Source organism: Morone saxatilis, unplaced genomic scaffold (genome assembly GCF_004916995.1).
Source record: "Morone saxatilis isolate NCDOM2014 unplaced genomic scaffold, NCSU_SB_2.0 Contig24, whole genome shotgun sequence".
Lineage (NCBI taxonomy): Eukaryota > Metazoa > Chordata > Actinopteri > Moronidae > Morone > Morone saxatilis.
Genome location: NW_023339807.1, coordinates 17053915 through 17072628, shown reverse-complemented (window position 1 = coordinate 17072628; position 18714 = coordinate 17053915). Strand labels below are relative to the sequence as shown.

Here is an 18714-nt window from a genome sequence, read left to right as displayed (position 1 = left end):
GGGTCTGGGCTGCTGGGATCGTCAGCTGGGGGGTTGACTGTGGACAGCAGGGAACATACGGAGTCTATACCAGGGTCGCTAACTACATGGACTGGATCAACAAGACTATGCAAGAGAACTGAGATTTTTAGCATGATGTGAAGATTTGGATGAAACAAAAGTAAAATCAAAAACAGTGAAAACATCTACAATAAAATAAGATAAAAACAAACAAACAGACATTTTTTGTACATGTATCTCATATCTCTGGTAAAGACAATAATCATATTAATGTCTACTTCAACTGCCTCTTACCAACTTAGGTTTTTTCCTGCTTATGGTCATCTCGCAGGACATTATCCCATCTATGCCATGGTCACTTGCCAAAGAAAAAAATTATATTTTCATACATTTTGCAATCCAAACTTTTCACAAGCTGTAACTCTGTTTCCCTGGTAACACCTTAGGGTTTGACTAATATCTGGAAAAATCATTACCATCGCATATGGTTCTCAATCGCAATGGAAATGTTGCCCACTACTCCAGTAAACAGGATGAACCTTAGATACGAGTTTGCAGCGGGAGATGTTTCTAGTGTTCTTCGCTATAGAACCCACTGGCTTAGCTACGACCTAGAAAGCTAGCATTAGCAAGATTCAAGGTTAATAACACTGCGTACAGTTTACTCCAGTAAACAGAAGTTGACAGGCAATTTTTAAGAGATTAGTGGACACCCTGCACCCAATCAGGATCAAGTGTTCACCCAGACTATGGTATACATTGTTAATTATATGTTTACTACGTACTCTGAGAACTAGCTACTTCATGTCTCTTCAGGAACTAAAGACAGTAGCCTCTCATTTTATTTACTATTTTGGGTCTTCACAGGACTCTGCACTGTGCTCATACTCACACTTTTACTCCTCATTCTTCCATTTCGGTTAGTCTAACTTACTGAACCATTACTGACCCTGTTTTTCTACAATTCATACTTGTATTTAATTCTGCCAAGACAAACAAACCCTGAAGGTTAAATTCCACTGCAAAATGCTACAAACCACAGCCTGTGTGACATTAGTAGTCCAATGGACATGAGACATTTCACCTAAAACTGCAGTCACACAAATATTGCAGACATGGAATGGACCTACTGTGTTATATGGTAAGCTTTGCGATAAATGTTCACCTTTGTTGTATGTTTTAGTAAAGTGTCATTTTTAATGAATTTATATCTTTCTATCTTGCATTATATACATACTATAAGTGTGCAAACTACACTACAACAGTATCATATAGAAAACTAAAGCCATATTATATGGTTACAGATGTTACATTTATTGTGTCACTGTATTTGTTCTCTTTCTGTTTGCATCAACTTTGGACTACCACCTTAGTTCTAACTCTGTGTTTATGTACAATAATTACAGGTTACTGTGTTTGTCAGCACGTAAGTGCTGGCAACTGTCCGACTCGCAACCTGTAATGCATGGGAAGGTCCATTCCCCTCAGTATCCCCGGCCTTACCTTCCCAACCTGCAAAAGGAATGGGACCTCTCGGTTCCTGAGGGTTACCAGATCCAGCTGTCCCTAACACATCTGGATATTAAAGCTTCTGTGGGCTGCTATCAAGACTCACTGACGGTCAGAGCCATATTGAAGCCTATCATTATACAATATTAGACAATAGATCAGTGTTGTTTTTCTCTAAAACACAAATTTGAATCTAAAACTTATGACATAACGTTGACTTAAATATTATAAATATTAACTGGGTTCTTAAAATGGAACCAAGGGCAAAAATTCACAACAACAGTGAACAGTAACAGTGAAACATGGCCTTAGACTTGCAACAACTGACTCTCATCACGACCACTTCACACTAAAACTGCAAACTACCCCAGACTGATCGGTCTGATAAAGCCAACTGAATTACATTTTCTGCAAAGAGCAGAGAATCAATTCTGAGATCCAAATCAAACATTTACCAACCCACAAAGTCCTGTAACACCCAGGATTTTATTTCAGTGACTACCAAAGCCACAGCCCTTCTGGCTTCCTATTCTGCTGCTTCAGCTGACCCCTGGGCAAACCAAGCCCAAAAGACCTCCTTCTTCAGGTTATAGGCCTCCATCACTGCTGGTATCCATCAGTTCAGTTGCTGCCATGACAGGCACCAACCACCTTCTGATTACAATTCCTAATAGCCACCTCAATACAGGTTGTAAACATGACCCACTTGGATTTCACATCCCCAACCTCCCCCGGCATGCAGTCCGAGTTCCAGTTCCTCCTCACTACACATTTGGGTTTACCAGTCTGTCTGGCAGCTTCTCCCACCATCTGATCCAACTCACTAGATGGTGATCAATTGACACTGAGTGTCGAACATAGTGTTTGATATTACCAATCTATGACTAGCACAGAAGTCTTGATTTGTATTTTGGCGCCCCTGTTAACCGATTAGAGCAGTATCTCAGGCTGCTGCAGCGCATCACTTGTAGTCACTATGATCATCAGAGGGAGTGCCCCTTCATGATCAATGGTCTTACAATGTCTTTTTTTGCTCTTTACACATTTCAGGTTCTCTATGATCAAAAGGTCTTGGGGAAGCTTTGTGGTCAGGAAAACTCAACTGATTACTCTGGCATAGAACCAATCTTTTCTCAAGGCAACAGACTGACTCTCATATTCCAAACAAGTGATTCGACTGCGGAGCACATTGGTTTCTCTGCTATCTACAAGGCAATAGGTAGAGCTTTTCTGGTCACTTCCCTATAACTGTTTATTTCCCCCAAACTTCAAGAGAAATTCCACTGTAAAAAACACATTTAACATGGTGCTTTGTAGGGCTGCATGATATGGTAAAAAAAAAAATCATATTGTGATTATTCTGACAGGTATTACAGTTGTGATATGATTCACTTCACCTGTCAGTGGTCATAATGTTATGGCTGATCAGTGTATTATCTCCTTGAGCTGTAACAATATAAATATACATTAAAAAAATACATTTTACTTAATGTTAAGGTTTCCTTTAATGACCTTCTCATTGTCAGATGTGGATGAGTGTTCAAAACCAGACCCTGGAGATGGCTCAGGTCCACTCTGCTCTCAGATCTGCATCAACACCCCTGGTTCTTACCACTGCTCCTGCCGCTATGGTTACAAACTCCATTTAGACCAGTACACATGTTTGTGTGAGTACTGTATAAAGTTAATGCATGCTTGTTTGTATGTACCTTAATGTGTCATCCTATGAAGCTCAATAGTAACAATGTAGTATTAATGCTGCTGAGTACAATATTGAATATTGAATCTCTTGTTCTTGCAACCATAATACTTGTTTTTGCCCAAATGTCTAGTATCCTGTGGTGGTTGTATATTTGACAAGGATGAGGGACATCTGTCCAGTCCAGGATACCCTGGCCCCTCACCTCCTTTTCTGTCCTGCAAGTACATCATCTCTGTGGAGCCCACATTCATTATCACACTAAACTTCACTGACAACTTCCACATTGACAGCGTGGACACTCAGCAAGGTCCCAGCTGTCAACATCACTGGCTGCAGGTATTGGCAAAGGGCTTCCTTACAACAAATGACCCTCTGACATGCCTTAGTATAAAAAAAACTTTCCACCACTCCCCTTATAGGTGACCATTCCAGGCAGAGAGCCCATGAAGCTGTGTGGTGAAAAGAGTCCAGGTCTGATAGCTACAAAATCCAGTACTGTCAGACTGGACTACCATACGGATGATAAAGGCCTGAGTCACGGCTGGAGCCTGGACTACAGCACATATGGTGAGTGATGAAGGGAGAGAGACAAGGTGTTTTTTTGCCAAGGGTAGTGGTTGTACAACTGTAGGTATGTGATTAATATTTGGGTATCATGTCCTTTCCAGAGGTCAAATGTCCATTTCCGGGTCATGTCACTAAAGGCAGAGTGACTCCTGTCTTAACTGAATATTTCTTCAGAGATTATATCTATGTGACCTGTAAGCAAGGATACAGGCTGATGATGGTTTGATGTTTTCTTTCTTTCACTCTCCATTTGTTAAAGGACCAGTGTGTAGGATTTAGTGACATGTAGCAGTGAAGTTGTAGATTGCAACCAAATGAAAACCACTCCCTTTCTAAGCATGTAGGAGAAACTACTGTAGTTGCAAAACTTGAAAGGCCCTATTAAGAGCCAGTATTTGGTGTGTTTGTTCTGGGCTGCTGTAGAAACAAGGTTGAACATGGCGGTCTCTATGATAAATTTAAGTGGCTCATTCTATGGTACCAAAAACACTACAATTTAATATTTACTGGTGATAAAAACACTAAATAAAACATAGTCCAGTGTGTATGTTTTCGTTAGTGTGTAATCAGAATATGGTTTTGATTGTGTTTTCATTACCTTAGAATGAGCCATTTTTATCTACTGATGCAGCAGGTTGCCTTCCAAGGTGAACCAGCATGTTTAGTTTTTCCCGCACATTTCACAGCCTGTTCTTATTTTCAGGGAGTCTAATACAGACTCCAGTGGTGTTCAATTAGTTACAATATACAACTTCACCACTACAGGCCACTCAATCCTACACACTGGTCCTTTAAGACCAAAAAAAGAGTTAAATACAAAAAGTTAGTTAAAGTTTGTTAGTTTTCTTATCTATTTATTTGTTTTATTGTGTGAATTAGACCAACATTCATCAAATGTATTTAATTCACTTTCTTTTCTAGAATGGTCAAGAGATCAGGAAGTTCTCAGCTATGTGTCAAAGCAACCGACAGTGGCACCTTCCTCTGCCAGAGTGCCAGAGTATGTCTGTTTTGAGCCCAAAATATTTTGAATAAACTTATTATAATCCAATGTCTTTCTTGACTCACTAGCAAAATATTAATATGTCCTTGTTTTGTTTTTCTCCAGTAATTGATTGTGGGGAACCCAAACCTTTGCTGAATGGAGGGGTGACCTTCCTGTCTGGATTTCAGAATCAGTACCGTTCTGTTGTTCAGTATCACTGCAATGAACCATTTTACGCTCTCCCTGCAGCTGTGAATGGTAAGATATTTACATACTGTTTTAGAAATGTATTTTTCATGAAGCTTAACTAAATATAAATGCCATTATGTTGTTCCCTCTGGTCTCCAGTTAGTTTTACCTGTGAAGCAGATGGAAAGTGGAAATTCAAACACAGCGATGTTATTCCAACATGTATACCAGGTATATAAAACCTAGTGATACCTAATCGGTGACACTTTATTTAAAACATGAAATCTGTGTCTCTATGAACCTATTTTTTGTCTGTCTCATCCAGTCTGTGGCAAGCCTACAAAACTCATCTCTACCTATCAGAGGACCATCGGAGGCAGTGATGGTCCAGACAATACCATCCCCTGGCATGTGCTACTGAATATAGACGGAAGAACAGGAGGAGGCATGGTGATTGAAGAGCGCTGGATTATGACAGCAGCTCATATTCTAATACAGGATGGAAATCCAGCTTCAAATGAGACTGTACGGGTAGGTAGGCTACTGTAGGTGTTATCTGCATGCCCACTGCCTCCATATTATTGAATGTACATTTATTTCCTCCTGTGCAGATTTACATGGGACTTATTGACGTTAAAAGCTTATTGGGCTCTCGTGCGTATGCTGCCTCAATCCACATTCACCCTGAATACAACAACCCGAATGGCTTAGACTTCAACAATGACATTGCCTTGATCAAACTGCGAGACCCAATCACATTTAACTCATCCATTATGCCAGTTTGTTTGCCAGCAGAGGGAGCCACATATGTCACTGACATGATAGGGTAAAGAAACAACTTTTCATTTCATAACACTTTATAATTAAATATTTCAAGGTTATTTTTTTAAACTCAATAATCTTATCTTGCATTTTATTTTTTCCAGCTTTTCAGACTTTTTTTTCTCACCATAACTGTCTTTTCTGCAATTTCTCTTCAGACTGGTGTCAGGCTTTATTACAGAAACCGACAACCAACAGATTTTAGCAAATCATTTGAAATACGTGCACCTCCTTGTGGTGGAGCAGGAGACATGCAATAGTTCAGTCAATAAGCTGAAGAAGACAAGGGGCGACTTACCGAGTCTGACAAAAAACATGTTTTGTGCTGGAGTCCCTGGTGGTGGGAAGGACTCCTGCCACGGTGACAGTGGAAGCCCCATCACTCTGAGGAATGATGGGCGATTCTGGGCTGCTGGGATTGTCAGCTGGGGGGTTGACTGTGGACAGCCGGGAACATATGGAATCTATACCAGAGTTGCCAACTACCTGAACTGGATCAACAAGACTATGCAGGAGAACTGAATAAAACCAGAGACAAATATAGCCAAATAAAAACAAATGAAGAACAACTTTACTTATACAGTCCTTCCTTATTCAACTAACAATAAAATGATAGAGGTGACGTACCTTGTCCGGGTTTAGCAAGATTTTTTTAATGATAAATCTTGCTTGTGGCCGGAAATGAGGTTGATGAGAGCAGTGAGATTGAATAAAACAGCAAGATGATGCTCCTTTGTGGTTTCATCACTTCACAACAACTCGTGCATAGCACACTATCATTTGATCTATTGTTAATATGAAACCATTTATTATTGCAGCTTCATTTTCTACCTAATAATAATAATTTCCTGAATAGCATCATATGGTAGTAGAGTAAGATTTAATCTTTAGTGATGTTTCTCATGATTTGTCACCTTATAGAAGAAACTCCTAGATGGTGATTGATAACGTTACCACTCTTGTGTCTGCACTGTATTGTGTAGCTGGTTAGATTAACTTGGCATGAAAAAAGACTGGAAACATAGGGGAAACAGCTAGTTTGCTCAGTCTAAAAAATTATCACTACCAGCCTCTCTAAGTGTTAAAATGACAAGATGTAGTGCTAGCTCCATTACTTACAGACATAAGAGATAACTTTATAAATCTTCTCACCTTGCAAACTCTCTTGGTAAAAATAAACAGGTATCAGTATTGCCAAAAATGGGAAAAACAGACGGACGTTGGTTTCCATAGTGACCCATGACCAGCTCCCTGCTGCTCTGTGATTGGACGATTCCTCTCTGCTCACTTTCACTTTCTCTGTTCCACTGCTGCATTTTGCGCATGCTCCCAACAGCGAGACGGGCTTGCGTCTCCTGGACCACCTCAAGAGTTTATTATTATATTATATTATATAAATCGCTGCACGGTTCTTGTATAATATCGATGGGATGAAGAAAAGGCTGTAAAATAATCAGAGTGTGGGCGACACAATGAGCTGCTGTTAGTCCTTGAAATCAAAAGTGAAAGTGCGCTTGTTATTTTGTGTTCTAAGGAAGCTATTTAATTTTATCCAGTTGTACTAACGTTAAAGTTTGCCTATGGCACTAATAACACTGAAACGAGACTCCATGATGATGATTGAAGGGATTTTGTTTGGATGCTTCCTGACGTGCGTTTGTGGTAAGAGCATTCATTTTGGCATATTGATACAGCGCTGAATGGTGGACAATGTAGTAGTGGCCATAAATTTAGTTAGCTTCAGTTGATTGTCAGGCTCAGTAATAAAAGTTTTGTCTGACACAACTTTTTTGTTCATGCTTTACTATATTAGGTCTATGATTTCCTTTGTGGGGTGTTTATTTGTACACTTTCAATAAATTGAATACAATTTACTTCTAATTTAGTCCTAGAATATTTTAGTCAGCGTGTAGTAGGTCAGATGAACAGGAAAAAATTTGAAATTTGTCTAATAGGAAGTAAATAGCTCAGCACATATGAAGGAAAAAAGCTATTAATAATAACAATAATTATTAATGAATATTTCCCTGTGTTTAAATGGAGTCGTTTGTTGAAACTAAATTCCTCTAGAAATCAACAGTTGCTTTTAAAGGGTTCTGTGACAAATTTCTTTCTTTCAGTGTGTTTTTAGAAAATAAACAGACTTCTATTTAATAGTAATTATTAGTAATTATGTTAAAAATGCTTTAAAGGTTAAAAACAATTAAATGTGTATAATAAGAACTTGTAATTGATTCAGACCAGATGATAAATGATAAAAAAGTATTTCAAAGATTTTTTATTTGCCCCTTCTTTCTCAGCCAATGGAGTTGCAGACGTGGTACTTTCTTGCGCCCTGGTGGAGGAGGGAGTGGGAATGGGAGGAATGGGCGGCGGCGCTCTTTTCACACGGACTCCAGCCACTCTCGTCTTAAGAGATGTCGCAGTGCCTCCTGACGAATCACTGGAAACACTCACTCCGTTTGTCCCGCCTTCAATCCCTGATCCAGATGCCATCCTCTTAGAAGCCAAAGGTTTTCCCTGTCTTCTCTATGTATAAAGTTTGGTGAAATATAAGCACAACCTGTGTTGAACTTCTCCTCTCATCCCCCTGTGACAGTCTCATCACCTGAGATCCCCAACGTGGACGTGTTGCTGCACGCGGACTGCAATGAGCAGGAGGTGATGTGCGAAATAAGCCGTTACTCTCCTCAGGGATCCCAGGAAAGTTCAGATCCAGCTTACTTCATGGTGTCCCTTAACGTGGAGGGAGTTGAGTTCAGCACTTCGTTGATTCTGCAGACTTTGATGGTGGAGAAGGACCAGTCGACCCTCATACAAAACAAACTGGGTCTACCTCTTAGCCAGTCGGGAACGCTTCTGACTGAGGGTGAGAATTAGAGTTTAATATATCATTTAATCTTTCTTATTGAATTGTTTCCATTCACAACATCTGTTTCACTGCTTTTTTGCTTCCTGTCCCACAGTGATATTTGTGGTGTTTTCCCACAAAAAGTCTGTATCTGCCCCTCTGAGAGGTGATGTTCTCCTCAACTGTGGCTTCAAGCAACAGGAGATACCCTTAGCGCAGGAGGTGGGCATTGAATGGCGACTGCAGCACAGGGGAAAAGGGCAGAAAGTGCTTGACATGAAGACGAGGGTGGATGATGCAGAAGGGAACACAGTAGGTAAGTGCTGTATGAACGGGTGAGCCTGGCCTCTTCTGGTCCATCCAGGGTGTTTATGAGGATTTAAAGTCAGGCGACGGCTTCTTGTAGCTCTGAGAGTGCTGATGATGGTAGATTAGTGCAAGTTGACTGCAGGAAGTTCATGAATAAAAAAAAGACAAATGGAGGTTTTGAGGAAAAAGGCAGCAGTTTTTACATTAAACAACTATACTATAATATTACTACACTAACCATTAGAATAACATTAATGCAGCGGAATATTTAAAAACATTTAAAATTGTGTATTTTCAAATGTTGCATAAATTAGCATTGATATTGCATCGTGAAACAAGCTGCTGAACCACAATGTTCTGACATCTTTAACACATTAGTTTGTGTGGTCTTTACTTTACAAAATAATTCCTCTTAATCACGTGATAAATGGGTATGTAGATTACTTTTAACAGCGATGGCTAAACTTGAGAAAACTGCACAAAACATACAAACGGAGATGACATGAAGAGCACAGCACTCAGCTAAGTGTGTCAAACAAATCCTCGTCTCAATATGGTCAAAAGATCCAGAACAAGGGAGAAAGAGGACCTTAAAGTTTGAGTTTTGTCAACTGCTTTTTTCCGAGGTCAACAATCAACTAACTAACAATCAAGTCATTTAACGTCTACAGTTTAATGACAACTGAGCAAATTTGATGCGATAACATTTCCAGAACAAGCAGGCAAGAGGATTTTGATTTGAGTTTGTTTGGTCAATTCCTGTTGTAATTTGTTGTCCTCAGTACGTGCAGAAAGGAGGGGCTCGAGCATAGATGTCACCAAGGTTGTCGGTGAGGGTGACGCCTCTGTGACTCTGAGCAAGCTGAAGGTTTTGGATGAGGGGACCTACATCTGTACTGTCAGCATAGGCCTTTTCCATGCCCAGCAAGTCATTCAACTCCATGTTATTCGTAAGTTTCACCCTAATCTCTCAGTTCTCTCAGAAGAATCCACAGAATATCTTTTAATTCTTCCTCTGTTGCTGTTTGTTTCAGAGCCACCACAGGTCTCCCTCTCAGAGGAAAAGCTGGTTTTGAATACAAAGTCACGGCAGACACTGAGCTGCCATTGCGCTAAATATTATCCACTGGATGCTCAGGTCTGTAACTTGTATGTTCTTAGATGTTAACCAGTATAGTCTTCTGTGTTATCCCTTTGCTAACATTGAACAAGTTGGCAATACATACAATCTCTGGAAACTAGTTATTAATTAGTTAGTTAGAAATTAATTGTTTGATACACGTAGAGATAGGAAATACGTAAACCTGTTGGCAGTAGACATTATTTACGTACATGCCACTGATGCACCATGGGGCTGTAATGTACACGGGTAAAAGAAGTTCATTGTCCAAACAAAGTCTTTATCTTTTTTCTTAAGGTTAATTCATCCATTGCAAGCAAACATCAGACTAAAGGCTCCTGCTGTCTCTCTTGCTCTGGTGAAAAATTATAAACCAGATGCATGCTGGTCTTATACCTGCATACTTACAAAAAACCTGGGGTGCCAAATATAACAACAAACCAAATATAAACTTAGCAAAAGTAAATACTACAAACATCTGGTCTAAATGAAGCAAATATCTAAAGTAATCAAACTAACACACAAACAAGAACTATAATAATACAATAAAAACTATTATAATATAATAAAACAACAAAACAACTAATAAATCACTCCTACAATAAGGGTTCCATCAGGTGTTATTTGGTTGGATTTGACCAAATTAGAATATGCATTGATGTTTGTTCTGCATCTGGACCAGTGTATAGGATTCAGTGACATCTACAGCGGCCTCAAAACTATAGATTAAGTGTTTGGGTTGTCTCTTCTGGGCTACCGTAGCAACGTGGCAGCCTCTGCAGAAATGGACCTTCTTCCTCTATAGATTAAAAACACAAAGATTCTTCAATACTGAAAACATACCTATGCATATTATATTAAATTTCTGTCAATAGATCTTCCTCAATGTTACTGGCTTTTGATTAGAATGTTTTATATTTATATTTATATTTATATTTGATTTATTTTATTGTATTTGTGTTTTAAAATGTTTTACTCCCTCTTATGTAATTTATTGTCATGGATTTCATCTATTTTACAGTTTTTTAAACCTATTTTTTAAAATATTTTTTAGTTGTTTTATTATCACATTTTAATAATTTAAATTTATTGTGTGCATAGGTCTTAAATTGTTTTTATTGTTTATATTTGTACTGTCTTAATATGAGCTTGTCAGTCAGCTCGGAAGCCCTTGGTGAATTGCACCAAAGTGTATGAAAGGTACAAATAAATATTGATTGATTGATTGATTGATTGATTGATTGATTGATTATCTGCTTTCTTCTGCCTTTCAGATGGAGTGGTCATCCCTCTCTCCCACAGACACAGAGGCTACAGTGTTTCCAGATCAGGGCTCTTTATCCAGCCATCGTCAGCATGGCGATGGGACTTATTCCCTGTCATCTCACCTCACTGTGCCCTCCAGTATCTCCCCTGGAACTAAAATCACCTGCAGAGTGTCCCACCCGGCCCTGGAGGCTCCTCTATCTGTCAGTCTGGTGGTAGAAAGTTCACCAACAGGTATTATATACTGTGTGTGGCTGTTGTTTGTCGTTCTAGATGTATCTGTTGTTTAATCTGTACAAAAAACAGAAGAGCAAAAACAACATTTTATGGTTATTAGAGTGGAACAAAATACATAGTAAGTTTGAAACTATAGTTTGGGTCAAATCACAACCTCTTTCGATCATGTCACAGCAGAGGGGAGTTTTTCATCTGGAAAATGCAAAAATGCAGTTTTCATTTCGTTACTCAACCACCACAAAATCAGAGCAATGAGAATCATGTCTGTTTTGCAAATGACATAGAAACGTTTTATGTCTTTAGATTATTTATTTGCATTACATTCTGTGTATCCTTAATATCCTTGTATAAAAATTAACTGTTCTCTGTGTCTCTCACTCTACAGATTCCTATTGGTGGGTTCTGGGTTTCCTGGTTGTCACTGTGCTTTTCTTCTACCAGGTCATGAGATAAGTTAGTAGGAGATAATCTAGTAGATTATCCTGACTTGAAACTGAGCCCAGAAAAACTTAATTTGTGTCATTTGTGAGTCTGTAAGTTATTACTGATATAATTAGTCCTCACTGCTTTATACATTTGCTGTTGAGTATTTTTGGTAGTGGTTTATTTATGTAAAGCAAACAAGTTTGGAGCTTTCATTTATGTAACCTGCAAAATAATAAAATCTAAGCATTTGGCCTTAAACTCCCACATTAATTCCCAAAACTTTACCTTACAGCAGTCAAAACTTTTTCTCACACAAGAATTAACCACAAAAATTATCCATGGTAGTTTCACACTGACTCGTGCTGTGCCTGTCGAGTGCTGTGGGAAACAAAGCTCACATTACATTCACTGTGTTTGATGTCACCTCATCAGAGGACTTGAGTTTCTGTTTCACACTCTGGAGTTTGTAGGTAGTAAAGATTCGATTAAGGTTGAATCACATGTGTGTAGGCAGGAGACACTCAGATTCTCCAGACTTTCCATTATAGGTCCATACAAATTTTATTTGAAAGCAAATATCAAACCAAGGGCACTATGAGTATGATGAACTTAAGTAATGCATCTGCAGTCAAATATATAATTTATTTTGTTCAATTTGCAAAATGTCTGTCCCTATACATCTGCTTTAAGGTTTAGAGTTATATATGTTTTAGGAGGCTGTTGTGTTGTCCATCATAAATATCTAAAGTAGCATAAACTCTTCATTACAAGAGCAGCTTAAAGGAACTAAAACTAGTTTTACATTAACAGAACATGCAATAAGACACACTGTAAGACTGTTGTTCTGATTCAAACAGGATCAAGTTATCCATGCCTTGAACTGTTTATATTTCTTTGCATACACATTGTAGGATTTCTGGCTTCTGGGATATATTTGGTTTTTTTTTGCACTGTTTTTATTGGTACTATTTTAAATGTAGCGTATGTTTTTATGGTATCTTGTTTTTGTGTGTGATATTAAAATTGTTAGGTTTCACAATGAAAGACTTTTGTGGCTCAACAACATTGTTAATGTTATCAATATCAGTGCATTTCTTAAATTACTGTACATCTGGAAAACGATTCAAGCTTTGTTTCACAGTGTTTCTATTTCATAAATGCTTTCAGTCAGAATCTGTTTATTGTTATAAAATAAGCTGGGATCACTTGAAGTAGAATAGATTGTAGTACAACATTTTCTAACAAGGACTAAACTGGCTCAATATGTCAAGAGAATATAATAAAGGTCAGCACTCAGTTCTGTTGATGATTTATTTATTGGCATCAGCAAAAGTGGTAAGCATGCATTTGTTTCCGCAAATCCAGTTGCATCTCATACTGCGTCTTCAGGTTTTAAATCACAAAACATGTTGTCCTATCTCATGTGGTAATTACCTCATAATATTGTTGCACAGTATCATCAGATAATGGCAAACAGTTACAATTATGCATAAATGCATTTTGCACATAAGGATGTTCATATTTTCTTAATTTTATCAACTCTCAAAATCAGTCCTAAGAGACATAAAATCTTTTTTAAATTATTTTTTATATCCAACAACCCCCCAAAAACCTGAAAGAATTTATAAACACATTTTCAGGAGCATAATCTGACAGATGTGTATTATTGTTCTATCCATACAATACTACATGTTTTAACAGTTCACTATAGTAGCAGTTGTTTGCAGTCTGAATAATATTTTTCTCTCAAAAGCAAGTGAAATTAAACAAATCTGGCAAACTCTTGAGCATCATTGCATTGCATAAGCAGTAATTATCAGATCAGAAAGACAGTATACACAGGTCCTTTAAACCACTAACAAAAAAAAATGTACAGTCGGCAGTTAGATTCAGAAATGGCAGATACACAGGTCACACAAAAAGGCAAAACTATGGACACCGTTTGCCATGCAAGTTAGAAACAAACACCTCACTTTGGCCGTTACCATACTGCAGGTGACAGGTGAGATATGTGAGTGAGAGGGGAGTGGGAGGGCCGGGTGGCTCTGGGCTTTTCTAAATCATGTCCTTTCTCCCATTTTCCTGCTTTTTGAAGATTAGGTCAACTTAAACAACAATCAAACAAACGCTTTGTCTGCACAACTTTCCAAGCAAGTTGGCATTTGTACCTGTTTGAAATGTGATGCTACACATTCATCTGTCTATGGCTGTGACTCTGTCCAAATCAGAGTTAAGAGACCTTCCTCTGGGTCGCAGCAGTCAGTTCATGTATATAGTAGATTGTCTATAAGTGGCTGCTTGTCTTGCTGTGCATATTACTATGCCACCACCTGTGGTACAAAAACCAAGGTAAAATGAAGCATAGTTATACACCTACTTTATCAATAATCGCTTATCAGTCCAGAATTAAGTTTGTTTTATTCATACAGGAGAGAAATGCTGCAATACTTTACTACCTTTCCCTCTATCACTTCTTCCTTTCCTTATACTCACACAGTCTCTTCATTTGTCTAATTTCTATCTCTTATTGTCACTACTGGACGTTACAGAAATAAGAGACTATGTAAGAGAAAGTTAGGCAGGAAAGGAAACAAAAAAGTTACGAATAAAAGCCTATCACATAAACTTGGAAAAAGCTACTGGCTACAATGCTTTGGATCACAAATACACACACGCGCATACAACAAAAATGTTCAGAATCTTATTCTAACATGACCTTTTGTTAGTAAGTAGCAATAATGGTAGCAGTTGTGATGGAAGGAGTGCGTTAGTTAGGTATGTCAATATCAATTTACAAATGTAGGACTCTCAAAAAAGGTAATATGAACAAGCTTTGGCGTATCTGGGGTTGAAAGGACTGCAAACTCTGGTTCAATTTCCCTGCACACATTCACCAACTGTACATTGTACATTTCCCCCCCATGGCTCCGTTCAGAGGGCTTAGCCCCACGAGTCCCCTGTGTCACAAGAATTTTCTCAATCCCTCCTTCCCTTTCTTTCTTCCTCTTTCACTCTGCCTGCTGCGTCCTTCAATAATACATGAGGTGCAGAGACAGGAGAGAGTGAGTGAGACATGACGCCAAAACACTGGAAGAAAGCAATAAGAAGGGAGGGAAAGGGGGACAAAGAGAGCAGAGACACCTATAAACACTACTGTCATGTATAAGTGCAAGATGGTTTGATGGAAGACTGTGTGAAGAGAGGAAGGAGAGGACAGATAAAAGGGGGCGCTTGGGTTTCTTTTTTTCTCTTCCCTCTCATGTCATTCTCAAGTCCATATCCATCTGTGTTGATGGGCTGAGCTCAGTAGAAGAAGTACACTGCGAAAGAAGGGGAGACGGAGAGCAAGTCATTAGTCTAATGGATCGGGCAATACATCACTTCACCGAACAGAGAACGGTCAGCTGAGCTCTCCTTGGTGTTTACAGGTTTGTTTTGAATTAAGAACTGATAAAACTGGTATTGTGTCCATAATCTACTGTACTAAGAAGAACCAATGAATAATTGACAATCAGAGCAGGCGTAGGCCGGTCAGATCTGGGCTTATTAGAGCAGAAATACAAATAATGTGCTGGTGCTGTCTTACACCTGCCAGCATCCTTTAACAAAGTCATAAGAACGTCTCTGTAGCTTAATTTCGTGTAAAATAAACAGCACTAATACAGCAATACCATCGCATGCTGACAGACTAAACTTTCACAGGGGATAATTTTCTTCATATAATTGTCTTCTCTGCAGCTGAGAGAAAAAACACAGTCAACACTGTTTATAAAAGTCTATACATCAACTTATCTCTCAGTCAATCAATTAATTGATTATATCAATCTTTGTATTAGTGTCAAGGGGACTTTATCTTTTACTCACAGAATATTATTCCAACCACAATGACTCCAATGATACCCATCATGATCATCATCTGAAAGTAGAAAACAGTTACATTTACTATAATGGGACATACAAGGAATCTAACAATGTGTGTGGAGGTAAAACAAGAAACTTCTGAGCAACAAAACATTCAAGACACTTCAAATTCTTTGCGGTTGTTGTGCTTGAGTTATGCAATCTCTTGAGTGTTTCTTAGTGTAGATTTCTTTTCCCCATTGTCCCCAGAGCATCTGTTCAGTCTTCCACAGCAGCTCATTAACACATTAGTGTGTGGAGAGCAGGATGACGGCATCCAACAGACACTGTGTGTGCACTTCAGTGCACCTCAGCATGAACAGTTGCTCCATGATTTAACATAAAAGAGCTGAGGATCTGGTTCACACTTAATTTTTAATTTTCTACTAGCTCCATATACATACTTTATCTCTATGCACCACATACTAATGGGGATACTTTTAATTAATTCAGGCTCAGATTATTTTGTGAGTTTCTTACAGTAACAACAATATGTTTAATGGACCCACACTAATGTGCCCACCTTGCAGTTCTTCCACCAGTACTTGTTCTTTAGCTTGGCTGCGCAGCTTTCAAACTGGGAGGCTCCGGCTTGGAGAGCATCCGCTCTGTCATCCAGCTCTGAAAGCTTCTGGTCCCTTTCCAAAACCTTGTCCACATTCACTCGCATGATATCCACCACCTAGCCGACAGTGGTGAGGATGAGAAAGCATTTGGCAGTGGTGGCGACAAGAGACAAAGAGGATGACAAGCACAGTTAAAGGAAAGAAACACAGGGGACAAAGGGTTTTCTGAATCTGTATATTGTAAATAAGCAATTGTAATCCATTTGAAAATTGCAGCAAAGCTCTTTATATATTAAGAAGAGGAGATATTTCCAGAGAGCAACAACATTTTTGAATGCATGTCCAGTATAAGCATCATCCATACACAGGAAGTCCGGACATTTAATTATTAAGCCATTGATGAGGTTCCCCAACTGTTAACATGCATTACTTGTTAACATCAAACTCTAGTCCAGAATCTTAGTGTGGCCTGATCCAGCTCACCTCCTCGACTTGGGCCTGTGTCTGCTGTAGCCTGCGGTTGCTGGAGGTATTGGGTGGGGCGGGAGGTCCGCCAGATGGGGCGCCATCTCCACCAGGGGCTCCTGGAGCGCCAGGGGCTCCAGCTGGGGCAGCATCTGGGGCAGACCTGAGTAGAAGCACGGGAAGAAAGACGAGGAATTGAGACCGTAGTAAAGGAGACTGTCCGATATTCTGTTGTTAGTTATAGAGGAGGCATAGCACACACACAGAAAACTGCATATGATGCAGGGGAGAGTGGAAATGTAAGGTGAACGAATGCAGAAAATAGGATGTATAGGGGGAAGAAAAGAGGAAAGAATGAGCAGGTGAAGAAAAATGGTGCAGTGGGAATTAAGAAAATATAGGCCACAGATGGATAGCTAGAAACAGAAAGTATTCTCCAGGAAGATACTGGCTGAATATTTGGAGCAGGAGGTTTTAGTGAGAGAAAAAAAGACGGGAGAAGTTCTTGTGATGGATTACATAGAGTTGGGAGGGATTGAAAGGAAAAGGTAAGACTGGAAAGTGATGTATGGAAAGGGGGGAAGGGTTAATCCAGCAGAGGGGGGGAGAGAGGAGGAGTGGGTACAGGAGGCTTAAAACTGAGCAAACAAGCTCCTCAGGGGAGCAACCTGACTATCTGACCGACAGTTTAATACAAATCACAGTCACTGCAGCAGGACTAAAACAATATCTTCACCTCATGAACCATCAATTATCTGACATGAATGTTCCTCAACAAAGGAGGTAATGACCTCAAACCCTCTGAACAAAAGTACGGTCTAATATTTCTTTTAGGTCTGTGTTGTAAAATGATCCAAAAAAGCACAATGTAACTGTACCTAAGGCTTTAGAGTGGCAGCAATCAACCCCTGCATACATAATTTAGTGATGCTGTGACGGAAAATTTCACTTGCGTCAGCAAAATCCATCAAGCTGAAAGAAATCAGTTCAGTTTCAAACCTCAGCACGAAAAAAACAAGAAAAACATACAAGAAAATAAACTGGTTTGAATATATGTTTATCCAGTGCAGCTTCAGGGAGATTTTTCATTTAGTTATAGTGAAAAGAGTGCAGCAGAAAAGCCGCATTAATACTCACATCTTCTATGCAGCTGTTTGAACTGACTCACGGGCAGCGGTGGAGGAGGGGTGACGGGCTGAGATGCAGGAGAGGGAGGGTCTGAAGTACAACCAAAGATACAAAATAAAAAAATAAAAACAGCAAGATCAAAGAAAAAAAAAGAGATGAGAATGTCTAGGCTCTGTTCCAAAATTAGTCCAAATATTCAGTTGAGCAAAGTGATTAAAGTGGCTGACAGTAAACAGAGGCGGGGGGTTCGTTTGCGCAGTGGAGCCGATCTTCTAGCAGTGCATTTATACCGCAAGTGGTCAGCAAAAGTACCGCAATACCGAGACACGTAAACGGGTCGGGTGATAATTCACCGTGTGTGACCGGACTGGAGAGCGGCGAAGTGAAGAGGAGCGACGCGACCTCAAGAGAAAAGTACTTCTAAATTATAATCCATCCAGGAGAAATCCACGGACGCGCAGATTCCCGCAGGACTGCTTCCAGCTCCTCCAAGTGATGCTGAGTCCTTATAACGCTGCTCCTGGATGCTGAGGACGCGGCGCTGATTGGCTGGTTTTGTTTAGTTGCCTCTTCTGAAAGCTACCGGCAAAAAATGCAATTTCAAAATTAAAGGGGGGCAAAAAGTCCAGTCATGAGAAATCAGTTGTCTCTTTTTGATTTCTGTCACCCCCC

General features: G+C 39.4%; 4 protein-coding genes across 4 annotated transcripts in view; 3 read left to right on the top strand and 1 right to left on the bottom strand.

Moving 5' to 3' along the window:
- Window positions 1-150, top strand: part of LOC118335767 (complement C1s subcomponent-like) — a 6610-nt gene extending 6460 nt beyond the window's left edge. Inside the window, 1 exon segment of the mRNA XM_035672193.1 lies at window positions 1-150. This exon segment is cut by the window's left edge and continues 1 nt beyond it. Within this exon segment, the coding sequence (XP_035528086.1) occupies window positions 1-122 (122 nt within the window). The 3' untranslated portion in view covers window positions 123-150.
- A 1263-nt stretch (window positions 151-1413) lies between these two features.
- On the top strand, window positions 1414-6411 carry LOC118336086 (complement C1r subcomponent-like). The gene is made up of 12 exons (XM_035672658.1): window positions 1414-1620; window positions 2560-2728; window positions 3036-3176; window positions 3342-3547; window positions 3631-3778; window positions 3880-3998; window positions 4700-4778; window positions 4887-5021; window positions 5112-5183; window positions 5278-5483; window positions 5564-5778; window positions 5933-6411. The coding sequence occupies exons 1-12, from the start codon at window positions 1462-1464 to the stop codon at window positions 6294-6296; spliced, it is 2013 nt and encodes a 670-aa protein (XP_035528551.1). The 5' UTR covers window positions 1414-1461; the 3' UTR covers window positions 6297-6411.
- Window positions 6412-7078: 667 nt separating this feature from the next.
- Window positions 7079-13236, top strand: tapbpl (TAP binding protein like). Its single transcript, XM_035672654.1, has 8 exons — window positions 7079-7436; window positions 8075-8287; window positions 8374-8643; window positions 8741-8941; window positions 9717-9884; window positions 9969-10072; window positions 11329-11554; window positions 11943-13236. The coding sequence occupies exons 1-8, from the start codon at window positions 7355-7357 to the stop codon at window positions 12008-12010; spliced, it is 1332 nt and encodes a 443-aa protein (XP_035528547.1). The 5' UTR covers window positions 7079-7354; the 3' UTR covers window positions 12011-13236.
- A 73-nt stretch (window positions 13237-13309) lies between these two features.
- On the bottom strand, window positions 13310-18708 carry LOC118336133 (synaptobrevin-like). The gene is made up of 5 exons (XM_035672718.1): window positions 18052-18708; window positions 16933-17077; window positions 16407-16565; window positions 15848-15899; window positions 13310-15303 (listed from the first exon to the last, which is right to left on the bottom strand). Coding segments are annotated over exons 1-5 (375 nt in total). The 5' UTR covers window positions 18054-18708; the 3' UTR covers window positions 13310-15286.
- Window positions 18709-18714: the final 6 nt, after the last annotated feature.